General features: G+C 60.3%; 1 protein-coding gene across 1 annotated transcript in view; it reads left to right on the top strand.

Moving 5' to 3' along the window:
- SAMD11 (sterile alpha motif domain containing 11) overlaps positions 1 to 17,295 on the top strand; it is a 64,993-nt gene that overhangs the window by 45,192 nt on the left and 2,506 nt on the right. Inside the window, exons 8-13 of the mRNA XM_059487595.1 lie at positions 3,740 to 3,887; positions 10,628 to 10,743; positions 11,063 to 11,141; positions 11,413 to 12,092; positions 16,144 to 16,268; positions 16,897 to 17,007. Of these exons, the coding sequence (XP_059343578.1) occupies positions 3,740 to 3,887; positions 10,628 to 10,743; positions 11,063 to 11,141; positions 11,413 to 12,092; positions 16,144 to 16,268; positions 16,897 to 17,007 (1,259 nt within the window). The remainder of the gene's footprint in view (positions 1 to 3,739; positions 3,888 to 10,627; positions 10,744 to 11,062; positions 11,142 to 11,412; positions 12,093 to 16,143; positions 16,269 to 16,896; positions 17,008 to 17,295) is intronic.

Genomic DNA, 17,295 nt, shown 5'->3' with positions numbered 1-17,295 from the left:
GACACGGGGGGAGTGCCATGGGGGCGGCCCCGAGCCCTGGGGGTGTTTGGGGTGGGTTTGGGAGATGGCCCTGAGCCCTGGAGTTGTCTGGGATGGATCTGGGAGATGTCCCTGAGCCCTGGGGCTGTTTGGGGTGGCTTTGGGAGCTGTCCCTGAGCTCTGGACTCCTTTGGGATGGGTCTGGGACATGTTTTGGAGGGAGCTGGCTGCATCCAGCACGTCCGGGGCTGTGCCTAAAGGGGGCACCAGGAGGTTGCAGGATCATGAGCATCCCTGCACAGGTAGAGCATCCCTGCACAGGTACAGCATCCCTGCGCAGGTACAGCATCCCTGCACAGGTAGAGAGCAGGGCTGGCACGTCCTGCCTGCCTCAGGAGCAGCGGCAGCCCCAGCAGAGCATCGCTGGAGCTGCAGGAGGATCTGTGCTCCTGGTGTGAATCCCCAGGGCTCCTTGTTAGGTTAATGAAGAGGCTGTCTTCTTTTCCACTCTGTTTGATTTGATTGGCTTCTCTGGGGGCAGCAAGGATTGCTGTGGAGGAAGGATTTGCTTATCAGCACAGGCACAAACACAAACCTGCCCCGGCCCCGTGGGGAGGTGGCAGCAGCTGGGGCTGGGGCTGGGGCTGTGCCAGGCACTGCAGAGCCCCTGCAAACCCAGCTCTGGTGGCTCAGTTTGTGTGCCACAGGGCCGGGATGGCACATAGGATGCACAGAGGGTGACAAAAGGGTGGCACTGAATATTCAGACTGGCAGGGCTTGGGCACAGCACAGAGTGTGGGGTGGCACCAGGCTGGCACAGACACTGGCCCTGGTGGCTGCTGGCCACAGGCACGTGTCCATCCCTCCAGAGTGTGCTGGGGGACAGCTGGGTCACCCCTGCCCTCAGAATAACGAGAGGAGCTCATTATTACCTTGAGAGCCTGGCGTGTTTTTGTGGTGATGATTAAATTCCCTCATCAGCATTTGGGGGGGGTCACGCTGGGGTTTGGGGGGAGAAGGAGCCTGCACAGGCACACTGGCTGGGGGAGCTCTGACAAGACAAAACTTGGCGTATTTTTGGATTGTCTCCACACCACGGGGCTCTGGTTGGGCTATAAATTATTAGTGCCAGTACAAAGCGCAGTTTATCTGCGGGCTCACACGGAGGCACCAATAACATTAATAATTTAAAAAATGTTAATAATTTAGAAATCTTTTTTTTTTTTTTTTAATTGCTTTCCAGCCCCCCCCTCCCCTCCTCCTCCCCTGTTCTCCCAGTGGCATTCATCCCACATTCTGAATTCAGTCTGTCTCCGTGCCTGGAACCTCCATCCGCCAGCGTCCCTCTGTCAATCAATCTGATTTCCCAACTGTCAGGGTGGGATTGTAAATAACAGATCCTCGGGGGGGCCCGGGCAGCAGGCAGGGAGGGGAAGGCAGGGGAGAGGAGGGGGTGTGAGCGGGGGTTGTTGCGGTCACTCAGGATCAATGCGGCTCCTGCAGCTGGCTGCACGCCAGCCCTCTAAATTACAGCCGCCGTGGCAATCAGCACTGACCTGGGCTTTTCAGATAATTAATTTATAAACATTGCAAGGTTGCACGCTCTGCCTGCCTCGGCGAATTCTCGGGGTTTTTTTTTTTCTGTGATCTGATGGTGTTTGGCTGTTCCTTGCGTGCTTGTGCAGTTCAGAATGGTTTCAGTGTTTGTCCCCTCGGCTGGGGCAGGAATGTGGGCAGGAATTGGGCACTGCTGTCCCCCTGTCTGGGGCAGGAATGTGGGCAGGAATTGGGCACTGCTGTCCCCCTGTCTGGGGCAGGAATGTGGGCAGGAATTGGGCACTGCTGTCCCCCTGTCCAGGGCAGGAATTGGGCACTGCTGTCCCCCTGTCCCCCTTGCTGCCAGCACAAACAGCAGCTGTGGGAACGATCCCAGCCCAGCACGGGGCTCCAGCCCTGAGCATCACCACGGTGTTGGATGCTGTGATTGATGGAGCTCAGGCTGGGCTGGGCACACCTTGGTGCCAGGAGGGCTGGCTGGGATTTGCAGAAAGAGCCTGGTGGGGAAAAGGGAGACACAGAGATGGGAAGTGTGGCGTTCCCAGGGTTTGCAGCGCTCCTACAGCTTTACAGTGGGAAGAGGTGCATGAGGTGCATGTGCTGCTGAGTGTGAGGGCTCTGAGGGCCGGTGCTGGAGCTGATCCTGCCCAGGCTGTGCTCGGGGAGGTAAATCTGCCCATGCTGCTGCTCTCCCCAGCTGTGCTGTGGTTTCCTGTGGCACGCTGATGGTGTCAGGGAGGTTTCCTCTGCGGGGATGTTTCCTGCGCACCACGTGAAGGGCAGCAGAGGCTCTGGGTGGGGTGTGAGCTGTGTGCAGGGGGATTTCACACTGATGCCGGCACTGAGGGACTCCTGGCACAGGTGTGTCCATGTCACTTGTTCCCTGGGGCCAGGGCAGGGCACCTGGGCTGTACCTGCATCACCTGCCCCTCCCTGGGGCTCCTTGGCCGTGTGCATGTGTGATTCTGGTCTTGCCTGCTCTGTCCATCCCAGGGCACCGTGTGGGCTGCACTGACCCCTCGAGGGGCTGTGCAGGTGTCACTGCACGGGTGTCACAGGCAGGGTGACACAGTTATTGCAGGCTCGGTGTCACAAATGTCACAGGCAGGGTGACACAGGCAGGGTGACCTGGCTGTCACAGGCAGGGTGGTGACACATGTGACAGTCCTGCCATGGTCCCAGGGCAGTGCAGGCTGAACGAGGGCTGCGTTTCCCCCTCACCTGCAGCTGTCTCGGGGCACTGCTTGGGCTGGGAGGGGGGTCCCCTTCTGTGCCCCATGCTCAGCTGCTCGGGGCCCGGCCCTTCCCTGTGCTGGGCGGGTTCAGCGCCGCAGAGCCCCACGGGGCACAGAGAGCCCCGACAGACACGTTGGGAGCGGGGCAGGTGCCAGCGCGGCTCCGCTCGGGACCGGCCGGGAGAGGGAGCGCGGGCAATGAACGCCTCGCTCTCCTCCCGCTCCCCTCGCTTCCATCCATCCCTCCTTCCATCCTTCCCTCCCTTTTTTCCGCTCCTTCCCTGCCTCCCTCCCTCCGGCAGGAAGGCAATTAAGCCGCAAATCCACCCCCCTGCCGTAGTTGCACAATTTCCTCCGCCGCCCGACTCCCAGGGCGGCGGGGGCGGATCGCGCCCGGAGCCGCTCGGAGCCGGGGCCGCCGCTCCCCGCGGGGTGAGAGCCGAGTGGGAGCCGGGGCCGCCGCTCCCCGCCGGGCTCCGCCGCCGCCCCGGCGCCCGAGAGCCGCCCCGAGCCGCGGGCTGGCCCCGGGGGAGACAGACCGGGAAGGGGGAACAGACCGGGGAAGGGGGAACAGACCGGGGAAGGGGAGACAGACCGGGGAAGGGGGAACAGACCGGGAAGGGGGAACAGACCGGGAAGGGGGAACAGACCGGGGAAGGGGGAACAGACCGGGGAAGGGGGAACAGACCGGGGAAGGGGAACAGACCGGGGAAGGGGGAACAGACCGGGGAAGGGGGAGCAGCGGAGCCGCCGTGGCCCGGGGGCTGCGGGCACGGCCGGGAGCGGCCCCGGGGCACAGCGGGTCCGTGTGCGTGTCCGTGCGTCCAGCGGTCTCGGGGCGCAGCGGGTCCGTGTGTCCGTCTGTGTGTCCGCGTGTCCGTGTGTCCGAGCGGGGCTCGGGGCCGGCCGGCAGCAGCTCCAGCAGCTCCTCCAGCAGCTCCTGACCGTTCGCTCCCCCGTGTCCCCAGATCTGCTCCGGGCGCGGCAGGAGGTGGCGGCGGCGGCGGCGCGGACCCCGGGCGCGATGGAAGCGCACATCCCCTCGGGCAGCAACTCGTCCAGCCAGCGCAGGAAGCAGGGCCTGCCCCAGCACCGCGACAGCCACTTCCCCGACAGGTACCGGGCACGGCCCGGGGGCGGGGTTTGCCGGGCCGGGAGGGCTGGGATGGGATGGGATCAGTGGGATGGGATGGGATGGGATGGGATCCATGGGATGGGATGGGCAGTTTGGGAGTCACCGTGCCTGGAAGTGTTCAAAAAGCGTGTGGATGTGGCACTGGGGATGTGGTTTGGTGGTGACCATGGTGGTGTCCATGGTGGCTGGACTCTGTGGTTTTAGAGGGTTTTTCCAGAATTTGGGGTTGTGTAATTCTGAGCTGGGCAGAGCTGATTTCCCTGGCAAGGTGTGACCGTCTCCTCTGGGGGTTGTACACGTGCTGGGTGGGGATGCTCCTGCCCCTCTCTGGGGCGTCTCTGTGGAAGGGGGGGAGTCTCTGCCTGTGCACATCCACATCCAGGGGAGTGAGTGCCAGGCTGGGATGATCCCAAACCTGTGCTGGAGGTGCCACTCTCACCTGTCGGTGGGCACAGAGCAAGCTGAGGTGTTGAAGTTTGCATTTCGTAGCATCCCCCGATAATGAGAGAGGAGAAACGCTCTGAGGTGGAACAGAGAGAGAAGTTTTCTTTGTTAGGGAAAGGAGCCTCAGCTTGCCTCTCCCACTGCCGGGAGTGCTGGAAAGCTGATATCCCCCACCCCCAGGAAATTCTAGCTCATTTATCTTGCTCTGTGCCACGAGCCATTCCCTCTGCAATCAAGAACTTCAGAGGGAAATTAAATTAAAGCTGTGCGCGTTCCTGACAGCGATGGAGGGGCAGGAGGGGGCTGTGGGGATGCGCGGGCTGTGCATGTCATGGGATGAGCAGTGAAGGGCTCTGGCATTTCCACTTCTCTTGGCTTTTGTGCCGGGCTGGGGGCAGAGCAGGCTGCACCATCAGCCCTGCAGTGAGTGCACGGATGTGCTGAGCCCAGAATTCCCCCATTCAGAGCCTTGGAGATCCTGCCTGGATTTCCTGCTCTCCCAGCAACACCTTTGCACTGTGGAGGGGCCGGGCAGCTCTGGAAGGCTCTGTCTCTCCCACAGCGTGTGCTTTGGCTAACCCAGGCCATAAATCCCCGCTCCTGAGCAGACCTGGGAGGAATGCAGGCACGCAGGAGCCTCCTGCAGCCGCTTTCCCCAGCGCTGTGTGGGCTGGAGAGGAGCCAGCCCGGCCCCGGGGCTGCCTCAGAAAGCGCCCACGGCAGGGTGGGGGCTGCTCTGGGGAGGGGGGCTGGTGCCGAGGAACCCGGGGGTGCCATTCATTAATTATTAATTAATTGGGAGCTGCTCAGGTGAGGGGTGCTCGTGGGGAGGTCCAGAGGAACCCAGCGGTGCCATTAATTAATTAATTATTAATTAATTGGAGGCTGTTCACGGGGAGGGGCTGCTCGTGGGGAGGTCCATGTAATATCAGGAGTGCCATTAATTAATTAATTATTAATTAATTGGAGGCTGCTCACGGGGAGGGGCTGCTGTAGGAGGGGTAGGCTGAGCATGGGGAGGTCCAGATAAACCCAGGGACCCAGGGGTGCCATTAATTAATTAATTATTAATTAATTGGAGGCTGCTCACGGGAAGGTGCTGCTGGCAGGAGGGGTGAACTGAGCTTGGGGAGGTCCAGGGGTGCCATTAATTAATGAATTAATTATTGCATCTTTGCTGGTCAGAAAGGGGCTGGGAGGTTGGCTCTGTGGGGATGAGGCACACAAACACACAGATACGGATTTTCTTGGGCCAAGGTCGTGGTTGTGGCAGAGTGGTTGGTGCCTTCATCTCTGTGCTCCCTGGAGTCAGTGGAACTGAGGCATCCTGCCAACAGCAGACCCAAGGCACAGTCTGCTGGAGAATTCATTTGGCTTCGTGGTTTTGGTTTCCTGGATCCCTTTGGAGATGGATCCAGCTGGGATGCCAGGGCCTGGCGGTCTGCTTGGGGAGATGCTCGAGTTCAGTGTTATAAAAAGACTTGGAAGAGGAGAGGGTACAACTGAAAGGTGCCACCGTAAGCACTCCAGCCTGGAGCTCCTCCATCTGCACGCTGCTGCCTCTCCTGCAGGGCTGGCAGGTGGCTGTAGCCTGCAGAGCTGCTGGGATGCTGCTCCTCGGCTGTGCCTCCAGGGTCTGTTGGCAGAGTTCTGCTGGGCTCCTTCAGCCTGGCATTTCCTCCCCGAGGTGCTCATCCCTGCTTCTCTCTGCGCGGGGAAGAATTCCTCTTGAGGGCAAATCTCTCATGGCCTGCACGGGGAAGGGCTTGGAGAGGAGCTGGGGCAGGGCTGGGTGAGATGTTGGGCTCTGTGCTCATTGGGCTTGGAGAGGAGCTGGGGCAGGGCTGGGTTTCTGTGCTGCCCTCTCTGCTCACTGATGTGAAGCTCCTTGGCTGTGTTGGGTGCGTGTTTCTGTGCTGGCAGCTGTTGGGAGTTGGTTTTTGTGCCTGCACTGTGAGCTGTGGGCTCTGGGGGTCCCACCCCTCTCAAGGGAGGAGAGGGCAGAGCCAGGCAGGTGCTGAGGCAGGTGTTGGCACAAGCAGCGTGGCTCTGAGCAGGCAGGGGGAGCACAGCTCGTCCCCCAGGAGCCGGGGGAGGCAGCAGGAGTGCCAGGAGCACGGAATGTGCCAGGCTGAGGTGCCAGCAGCCTCCCCACCAAAGGGTCCTGGGAAGCCCAGCCCCTTGGCAGGACTGAGCTGGGCTGGGAGCCCGAGAGAGGCACCCCCTAAAACACCCCCTGCCTCCCTGCAGGGGCTGACAGACACCCTGCACCAGCCAGAGGCTTCCTCTCAGCAGAGATGTGCCCAATTACCCAGCCTGGCTTTTTGGATTCCCTTCCTCCCATCTGCTGTTGCTGCGGTTTGTTCTCCACCGCCTCATTCCTCCTCCCTGCTCTGGGGAGGTTTTCCTTTTCCTGCTGGCTCCTTGGGCTCAGCTCCTGCTTTCTGTGGGCACCGGCTCCTGGCCTGTCTGGGCACCATCTCCTGCCCTCTGTGGGCACCGGCTCCTGCCCTGTCTGGGCACCCCTCCTGCCCTCTGTGGGCACCCCTCCTGCCCTCTGTGGGCACCATCTCCTGCCCTCTCTGGGCACCCCTCCTGCCCTCTGTGGGCACCATCTCCTGCTCTCTCTGGGCACCCCTCCTGCCCTCTCTGGGCACCATCTCCTGCCCTCTGTGGGCACCATCTCCTGCCCTCTCTGGGCACCATCTCTCTCCTGCTCTCACCCACCCCAGCCCTGTGTCCCCTCTCCTCTCTGCAGGCTCTGTTGTGCTGATTTCTGCCCTGCCAGGATCCCTCCTCCCTGGTTCCCACCTGGCTGAAGGTGCTGCAGAGCAAAGGCCAAAGATCCTGCCCTGGTTTAAGCAGTTTGGTTTCAGCAGTCTGCATTTTGAGGGGGCAGCACAAAGCAGCCCCTCTCCAGTGCCAGCACATGTTCTTTTCCTGCCTGGAAATCCCAAACAGCATTTCTAGCAAGGCCTTTGATTTTATTTATTCTCCCTTGCTGGCAGTGTCTGGGGATGGCAGAGCAGCCAGGAGCTCTGTGCCTCCTGCCCGTTACCTCGGGTTTAAAGTGTCTCTTCCTATCAAATGCAGAGCAGAAGAAAGCAGAGCTTTCATGCATTCTTTGCCCCCCTCCCTTCCCTCTTCTTCCATCCGTTCTAAATTTATTTCCATGCCTTGCCGGTTTCAATCTGCATTTCCTGACCCTCTCGCATCTCCAGTCACAGCCTGTGCTCCCAGGCTGCCCCCAGAGCCTGGCTCGAGCCAGGGGGGAGCTCTGCTCCAGCCTGGGGAGGATATCATGGGGTTAAAGTGAAAGGCTTGGTTTTAACAGTATAATGTGTAACCCCATAATGACTTTAAATATTGATTATTTGAAGGCCATTAGTGCTTATTGTTAAAGAAAAGTCGATACTTTTTAAGCCTCGCGAACCATTTGTCTCCTGTTAAAGGACATATCAAATTTAGCAGCGTGCAGTGCAAATCCCCTAATACCCAGCTCACAAGCCTCCAGCTGGCATTTCAGGGGGGGAAAAGGAAAAGGGGGCAGGGGGAGGAATGTGAGCAGCACAGAATTGCTCTCTTCCAGAGAAGGACAAGGCTTATCAGATGTAATTGCCAGGGGCTAAATTCACCTCCTCAGAGCAGGGCACTGCAGTTCTGACTCTGAGCCGAGGAGAAAGAGGAGGAAGGAATTTGGGGATCTGAGGCTGGCAGGTACCTGGGAGGGGATGCAGGGTCAGTGTTTGCTGCACACCTGGCTGAAGGCACAGCAGCCTTTGTTGAGGTCTCAGGGGCTTTGTGCTCTGGCCTTGCCAGTTCTTCTCCCAGCTGGCTGGCAAGGCTGGGAGGGTGCCCAGGCTGTGCCAGGGCACAGCGTGGTGCTGCTGCCTCCCTCCTGTGCCAGGGATGGGGCAGAGGGGCTGGCAGGGAGCAGGGCAGGCTCCAGCAGGTTCTGTGCCCGTGGGTGGCTCTGTGGGCTGGCACAGAGGGTCTGTCCCTCGTGTCACACAGCTGAGGGGCTCCCCAGGGCTCTGCCCGGCCCAGGAAGGCAGGGAAGCTCTGAGGGAATGAACTGCAGAGTCTGGAGCAGATGTGAATTCCTCAGGGATCAAAGTCGTGCCCGTAGCACAACATGAAAGCATCAAAACAACCTGGGGAGAGCACTGGGCTGCCACCATGGGAGAACCTCTGCTTTTCCAGCTCCCAGCCCTGACCCCGTCCCACCCTCTGCTTCCTGGGCACAGACTGGCACCAGCCAAGGAGCTCCTTGGTTTTTGGGCTCTCCGTGGGCAGCGTGGATGTCCCGCAGCACCCTGCACATCCCCAAGGCAGGCGGGGGAAGGAGGGCACGGCCACGCGATGGTTAACAGCGGCTTGATTTCCTAAATTGCTTCTTATAAAACGACCAGCACGTCTGCCAGGCTCGTCTCGCCGTGATTACAGCTAATTACGATCGAGCGGACACCTCGGAGCCCCCGTCACGCCGCTTTAATTGTCCCTCATTCATCGGCGGGCCGGCCCGGGTGGCAGCAGCACTTGGCAGCCCCGCGACCGCGGCCCGGCTAATTGCGAGGCCTCGGGGATCGGGGCAGGTGATTACACACTTCACGGTGTAATTACATAAGCATCGCTTGGCTGCTGCCCCGGCTCGGAGGCGAAGGTCGAGCGCGGCGTTACCTGAGATTAATTGGAGCTGCCAGCGGCGCGCGGGCGGCATTAACATTGCGGCAGCCGCGATCGATCCGCGCCGCGCCTCCAGACACCGCCGGGGCTCAATTAGGTTAGGGCAGAGCCGGGGAGGGGGGCACGGAGCCGGAGAGGCCACGGGGACGGCGGGCAGGAGGGGAGGGGGCACCGGGAATAGGGGGACTGGGGAGGGGGAGCGCAGCCGGGTCGGTGTGGTGTAGTGGATGCACAGAATGGGGTAAAGTGGAGCTGGGAAGGGCTCTCCTCGCCCGCTTTGTGCTCAGGAATCCTTGTCTGGCTGTCCATGAGCTGTCCATGCCCATGAACTGTCCATGGCCATGAGCTGATCCATTCCTATGAGCTGTCCATGCTCGTGATCTGATCCATTTCCAGAAGCTGATCCATTTCCATGACCTGGTCCATGCCTGTGATCTGATCAATTTCCACGGTCTGATCCATGGCCATGGCCTGATCCATTCCCCTGAACTATCCATGCCCACGAACTGATCCATTCCCACAATCTGATCCATGCCCATGAACTATCCATGCCCACAATGATCCATGGATGGCCAGGATGCTCCCGTTGTTATCCCCCCGCAGCAGCGCCTCTGCACGTGCTGTGTTTGTTGCAAAGTCACAGGCACCTTCTGCCTCCCTGTGCCTTGGCCTCCAGCCTCTCCCAGAGCAGATTTTTGCAGGGAGATACTGTAAAATGAAAATAAACGGCCCGGCACTTGGCTGTGCCTCTGGATGCCCTGCTGAAGGTAATAATGTTGTAAGTGGCCATCAAAAGGAATTAAGAGACGTGCAGCCGGAAAGCAGATTTGCTTGCAGGCTCCCAGGGCAGATTTGACTAATGGAAGAGACCTTGGCTCTTATTCCCTTCCTGCCTTTTTTTTCCTGCTTTCCCTGCTGCTGCAAGTGCTCCCTGCCTCTCTCCAGGATTGTCCCCTTCCCACCACCCAGCGCTGCCTTTCTGAGTCTCCCCAGCCCCTGGCATCTGCTCTGCCCATTCTGCCTGGCTTCACCCACCCTTCTCCAGCAGATTCCTTCCCCCTGACCCCACTGCCCTTCCTGCTCACATCCCTCTCCTGTCTGTATTTCCCTCTGCCTCACTTCAGCTCTCCTCTCCATGATTAAAGGTCATCCCTTAGCCCAGCTAGGACAAGGGTTTTTGCAAGCCAGTGATGCTTTCAGATCTTCCCAAACCCACTCCCCAAGCACAGAATTCCTTCTCAGGTGTGAGGCAGTGGAGGCAGAAACCCAAATGTGATGAGGGAGGGGCACATGGAGCATCCTCAGCCCTCCCTTTTAAGCTGCCAGGGCAAATCCTTTGGACAGCCCGGCTGAAAGGCCACAGGAGCAAAGGTGGGAAATGTGTGGGACCTGTGGAGTCCTGGCTGCTTTGTTCCCCTTTTGGTTCTGCTCTTTTTGCTTTTTTCTCTCCACTTCAGCAGTTCTGCATCAGGGTGAGGAGACAGAGAGAGCCTCTGGGGCAGGATGCAGCTCATCTGGAGCCAAGATGTTCTTCCTGAGCCCTTGGGAGCCTCCAGGTTTCCAACAGGGCTTTATTTTGTGATTCCTGCAGGGAGATCTCCCACCCTCCGCCTCTGCTGTCGCCCCAGAACGCTCCCCACATCGCCCTGGGGCCCCACTTGAGGCCTCCCTTCCTCGGGGTGCCTTCAGCACTGTGCCAGACACCAGGTGAGCGCCCAGGTGATGCCAGGGCAGGGCAGAGGGGCAGCCTGGGACAGTCTGCCCTGCAGCCACACACATTTCAGTGTCTCCCCATGGCTGCTGTGCCATCTTGCCCCTGGTTCTGCAGCCAGAGGAGCAGATTCCTTGGCTGCTCTTCCTGGCCCTGTGTTCCTGCCATGGCAGCGAGGGGGATAGCTGGGCTCTGGAACAAAAAGCAGCACTCAGGTGGGACACTCAGGTGTCCTTTTTCCCCCTGGGGAGCTGGCCCTGGGGCAGCCAGGGGTCATTGCTGACAGCAATAACCTGCAGTGTTCTCCCTGCCCAGGTTACGGGTTCCTGCAGCCGGCACAGGCAGAGATGTTTGCACGGCAGCAGGAGATGCTACGGAAGCAAAACCTGGCCAGGTAGGAGTGGGAAGGGCTGGGTTTGTCCTGCTGTGGGGTGAGCTGGGTGGGGATGGCACGGCAGGGTCCCAGTGAGGCCTGTGCAGGTGTGGAGGTCCTGGCTGGCTCCCGCAAGGCTGGATGGGACCACGTTCTTCCAACCCCTTGCCACAATCTGCTTTCCCCACAGGCTGGACATGTTGGCCAGGTGTGGAGGTCACACCTCACTCCTGCGGGGCTGGGTTGGCACCACATTCCCCCAACCCCTCACCACAATCCCCTCTCCCCACAGGCTGGAGATGTCGGCCGAGCTGATCCGCCAGAAGGAGCTGGAGAACCTGCACCGGCAGAGGCTGCTGGCCGCCGACCCGCTGAGCCTGCACCCGGGGCTGCCCCCCGACCACCCGGCGCTGCGCAGCGTGCACGACGTCCCCGAGGGCCAGGCGCTGCGGGACGAGCTGTCCCGGCGCAACGCCATGCTGGTGCTGCGCCACAACAACGCGCCGCTGCTGTCCCTCGCGCCGGGCGCCGCCGGCCCGCCCAAGGAGCCGCCGCGGCGGGCGGGCCGCAAGGGCCCCTCGCAGGCGCGGGCCGAGCCGCAGGGCCCCGGCGAGCCGCGGGAGCCGCGGGCGGGCGCCCAGGACTGTAACGACGACGAGATGAAGGACTCGGAGAGCGACGGCGACGACAAGGCCGAGGCGCTCAAGGGCGAGGGCGGCGCGGCCGCGGAGCCCAAGGAGGGCAAGGACGGCGGCGCGGGCAAGGCCTGCGAGGGCGCCAAGGAGGCGGGCGAGGCGGGCGCGGCGCCCGGCACGGTGCCCTGCGGCTCCTCCAGCGCCGAGTCCCCCAGCCACCTGCTGGGGCCCGCCGTGGGCAAGGCCGAGGTGAAATACCTGCCTCCAACCTCGCTGCCCGCCCCGCAGCCGCTGCCCTTCGGCTTCCCCTACACCATGAGCCCCTACTTCCATGCAGGTGAGGCTGGGGAGGTGCTGGCGTGGGGCAGGGGTGGGTTTGGAAGGGCTGGAATGCTTCCTGCTCATGGTTGTGGTTGCTTTGTGAGGTTCTCTTGGCTTTAAGGGAAGAGTTTGTGCGTGGAAAGGGTTGTTGGGCATTGGAAGAGCTGTCCAGGGAGGTGGTGGTGTCACCATCCCTGGAATGTCCAAGGACCCCTACTTCCATGCAGGCGAGGCTGTGGAGATGGTGGTGTGGAGTAGGGATGGATTTGATGGAGCTGGAATGGGGGTTCTGCCCCCTGCTCATGGTTGTGGTTGCTTTGTGAGGTGCTCTTTTCTCTAAAGGAAGAGTTTGTGCATGGAAAGGGTGGTCAAGTGTTGGAAGGGCTGCCCAGGGTAGTGGTGATGGTGTCACCATCGTTGGAGGTGTCCAAGGAAGGATGGACGTGGTGCTCTGAGCTGGGGACACGGTGGGCATTGGGCAAAGGTTGGATTTGATGGCCTTGGAGGGTTCTCCAGCCTGGTTCCCAGGTGCCCTGTTGCAGGGCAGGGGCTCTTTGTGGTGCCTCTCTGTGTCACAGGCACTGGGGGAGCTGCGCTGGATGGGACAGACAGACAGACAGACAGACAGGGAGGTCACTGCCAGCCCTGAGAGAGGCTGGGGGTGGCACAAATGGGGTCTCACAGCCAGGGAGCCCCGCCAGCCCAGCCCAGAACCCAAACCTGCCCCAGCTAATTACCTGGCAGGGCAATTAGCAGGAGGCAGGGCGCACGGGGAGGGAGAGGGGCTGTGCTGTGTGTGCCGTGCCGTGCTGTGCCGTGCCGTGCCGTGCCGTGCCGTTCCCCACACCAGGAGCTGCCTGCCCATCCCTCATTAGAGCTGCCTCCCAGGCAGCAAGGAGGAAGCGATTTTTCAGCGATGTTTCAGCGATGTTTCAGCGATGTTTCAGCGGCAGGCAGGTGGCCAGGATGATGAATATTCCTGCTGCCTCGGGCTGCCCAGCCTTGCTGCAGGAGCCGTTTCCTCCGGCCATTAGGGAGGGCTGGGCTCAGCTCACGGTGCTGGTGGCCCTGTGGGGAGCTGGGCTGGGGCTGGCTGCCCTCCCTGCCTCCCTCAGCCGCGTGTGAGATGCTGTAATAGCCCATTTATTATTATCACTTTGGATTTATATCACCAGCACAGCTCCGGGCTGGGTTTCCCTGCCCTCCTCCCCTGCCTTGTGCAGCCTGAGCCAGGGCTGGGGTCTCTTCCTGAGGGCTCTTTGGCTTCTGGCTGGTTTCACCCAGCGTGGGGCTGCTCTCGCTGAGGGTTTGTGCCGCTCCAGAGCGAATCCTCCCACCTGCAAAGCCTCGGGAGGACAGGGGGTGTGGAGGATGCAGCACCAGGGCTTGAGGTGGGAGCTCAGCAGCTGAAATATTGAGGGTTGTATTGATCCAGCCGTCCTGGGGTGGGTGACAAATGTGTTCTGTGGCTCTGGGGGAGCACAAAGCACCCAGGGCAGGCAGGCAGGGCTGCACCCACCTGAACCCCTGTGCCACACAATTCCTGAACCCCTTTTTGCACCCAGCTGAGGAGGGTGAGGAGATGGAGGCAGCTGGAGGAGGAGGAGCTGCTCTGTCCCTGCTCTGTCCCTGCTGGTCCAGCTCCATTCCCAGAGCTGCTTTCTGGGGCTGTGGCTCGATGACCTCATCTCCTCAAGGTTTCAGCCTCCTCCTCCTCCTCCTCCTCCTCCTCCCAGGGCCCTGTGCAGCCCCATCCTCTGGAAGAGGTGAAGGATGGAGTGTGCAGGAGGCTAAAATCCTTCTATTGATTGCAGTCTGGAGAGCAATTAGCGCAGCCTTGTGCTGCTCCTGACCCCAGCCCTCACTGGGGGACGCAGGGGGTGCTCAGGGACGGGGATGGGAGCAGGGCTGATGGAGCCCAGAGGTGGGCTGGTGCCAGGGTGGCCCTGTGGTGCCAGGGTGGCCCTGCGTGCCCGGCCTGGGCACACCTGTCCCGGCACCACGGGTTCCTCCCAGCCCCACAGGCCAGGCCCCGGCTGCTGGAGCGCTCCCCAGGGCATTGCAGCCCCGGAGCATCATTCATCAGGCAGCCAGGCAGAGCAGGCCCGGCTCTGGTGCTGCCCTTGGTGGCGGCTGTGAGCTGACAGGTCATTACTGCGGTGGGAGCTGCGGCCCCTGGCACCCATTTGTTCTCATTGTCTGGGCTACCGGAGCAGGGAGGGGACACAGGGCTGGGGATCACAGGGATCACAGGGTGCTGTGGCTCTGGGTTAGCAGCCCCAGCTGTCCCCTGCCCAGGGACAGCCCAGGGAGCAGGGAATGGGAAGGAAATGTGTGGGAACGATTGCAGAGGCTGTGCCTGCTCCCTGGGCAGGCCCTGCTGCCCTAAAGCATCTCCCTGGCACCGTAGCTAACCCTGCAGATCCCGAGCTTTCCCTGCCTCCCTGCATGTGCTGGAGGCCCTGTAGGGAGTGTGTGGGGCCCTGTGTGTGGCTCTGCTCCTTTCCCTGCCTGTTCCCTCAGCCCTGGGCTATTCCCCAGGGAATTGGCTGCTCCTTGGCCTGTGCTCCCCTCCATGGCTTTGTTGTATTTGTTTTTCCCTTGTGCTGTCCCACGGCTGTGGGCAGAAGCAGGGGTTATATCCATCTGATCCACCAGGGAGAAGCCCCAAGCCCACAGGACAGATCATTCTGTCATGACAGGCTCCTGGGAGAAATATTTTTCTCCTGGCAATTGCATTCTCCATGCGCTGAGCAGAGCAGCTCACACCCCTCATAAACTCTTTCCCTGCCTGAGAATCCTGGATGTTCTCATCCCTGTAAACGTCCTTGTGCTCTACTGGTCCAAACAGCAGCCAGCAGCCAGTTCCAGGGGCTGGTGTTGGCTTTCCCCACCCTAAAGAGGTATTCTGTGGGATTTGGTTTGGTTTGTGGGATTTGGTTTGTGGGATTTGGTTTGTTCTGTGTCCTCACCTTTCCCCCACAGCAGCTCTGAGTCCCTGAGTGTTCCTGTCCCCATTTCCACCCCCTGTGCCTGTCCCTGGCTCCCTTTGGGGTTTTTCTGGGTGTTCTGTCAGGCTGCAGGGCCGGGGGGCTGCCCCAGCCCCTGGGAGCCACTGTCACACCCTCTGGGTGACACCCTGTGTGTGACAGTGACAGGGCTGCAGGGACAGCGCAGCTCAGGCTGGGCAGGGTGGGACTGGAGCCCTGGCAAGGAGCAGGAGCTGCCCAGTGATCCCTGTTACCATTCCAGCCCTGGGAATGGGAATGGGAATGGGAATGAGCAGGAGCTGCCCAATGATCCCGTTACCATTCCAGCCCTGGGAATAGGAATGGGAATGGGAATGGGAATGGGAATGAGCAGGAGCTGCCCAGTGATCCCTGTTACCATTCCAGCCCTGGGAATGGGAATGGGAATGGGAATGAGCAGGAGCTGCCCAGTGATCCCGTTACCATTCCAGCCCTGGGAATGGGAATGGGAATGGGAATGAGCAGGAGCTGCCCAATGATCCCATTACCATTCCAGCCCTGGGAATAGGAATGGGAATGGGAATGGGAATGGGAATGAGCAGGAGCTGCCCAGTGATCCCTGTTACCATTCCAGCCCTGGGAATGGGAATGGGAATGGGAATGGGAATGAGCAGGAGCTGCCCAGTGATCCCGTTACCATTCCAGCCCTGGGGAGCAGCAGGAGCTCCCCGTTGCCATTCCTGGCACGTTCCAGGAGCAGGGCTGTTCCAGCAGCCCCGGGGCAGGCAGAGCTCTGTGCTCTGGGAGCACAAACTCCTGCAGGCTCCGTGCTGCCCTGCCCTCCCCGCTTCCCCCGCAGCAGCTGAGCAGCATTGCGCACATGAAATGCATTAGCTGGGATTTTTCCTTCCCTCCCCCAGCCAGGGACCTCCAGGAGGAAGAGGCCTATGAATTGACCCTGCCCAGAGCTTTAATTGACAGGTCATTAAAGATGAATGTGTGGCTGGAGACAGATATTCAGATCGCAGGCTGCTTGTTGTCCGTGTGGGATTTTAATGATTTATGTTCCTTTCTCCTCCCGTCCTTCCCACACCCCAGGCACCATGGGAGGTCTGTTTCTGGATGGGGAGGAGAGCCCAGCGCTGGAGGACATCAGCAAATGGACAGTGGAGGACGTCTGCAGCTTCGTGTCCAACCTGTCTGGCTGCACCGAGTACACTCAGGTACGCCCAAAAGGAGGAGCATCCTCCTTCCCTGGGGGTCTGGTCCCTCCCAGCTGGGCTTGTCCCTCCTGGGAGCTCCATCTCAGAGCCCTGAGGGCCCTCCTGGCTTTTATCCTCATGGATTGCTGAGCCTGCTGCCAGCCAAGCTGTGGGATGGGGCCAGGGAGCTTCCCTGGAATGCTGTGGTTCCAGAGCCAGGAAACCCTGCAGAATTCCCTGGAATGTTCATCATCCGAAACCAGGAGAGCCCTGCAGGATTCCCTGGAATGCTGTGGTTCCAGAACAACATCTCAGGGAACTCCAGCACAACTCAGAGTTGCCCCAGCCTGGCTGGGATTCAGCTTTGTCTCTGCCCCCAGGGGATGCTTTTCCCAAGTGCAGGCTTTTTGTGGAGTGTTTCAGGGAGAGTTTTGGCTCCTGCAGAGGAGGGGAAGGGAATGGGAATGGGTGCAGTGAGTTGTGCTGGGTCCAAGAGCAGAAAATCCCCTTGGCTCCAGAGGGATGGCTCCAGGCTGTGGGTACAGGGCTGCAAACACCCCTGGGGGATGAATCCAGGCTCTGAGGGATTTGAGTTCACCTTTTCCAGGGTGCCAGGGTGGCTCAGGTGTGTCCCTGTGTGTCCCCTCAGGTATTCCGAGAGCAGGCCATCGATGGGGAGACCCTGCCCCTCCTGACAGAAGAGCACTTACTGAACAACATGGGGCTCAAGCTGGGGCCTGCCCTGAAGATCAGGTCACAGGTAGGAAAATCTCCTCTCCCAGAACAGGTGAAGCTGTCCCTGGGGTGTCCAGAAAGATGGTTTATAGAATGTCATTTATTCAGCAATAATTCAGTTGCAATTCTGTTTCAAGAACGCTTTATTTGTCCTTGAAAATGTTCCATGGCCTCACCTGAAAGCTGTCACAGCTGTTTCAGGGAGAAACCACTGACAGAATTCCCTGCCCAGGGGCAGAAATAGATATTCCAGGATGAGTGGTGGCAGGGAGTAACAGGGATGCAGTGAGGGAATAACAGGGAAGCAGTGAAG

Source organism: Ammospiza nelsoni, chromosome 22 (assembly GCF_027579445.1).
Source record: "Ammospiza nelsoni isolate bAmmNel1 chromosome 22, bAmmNel1.pri, whole genome shotgun sequence".
Lineage (NCBI taxonomy): Eukaryota > Metazoa > Chordata > Aves > Passeriformes > Passerellidae > Ammospiza > Ammospiza nelsoni.
The sequence above is the reverse complement of the archived record's forward strand: the minus strand, read 5'-3'. Positions and strand labels throughout refer to the sequence as shown.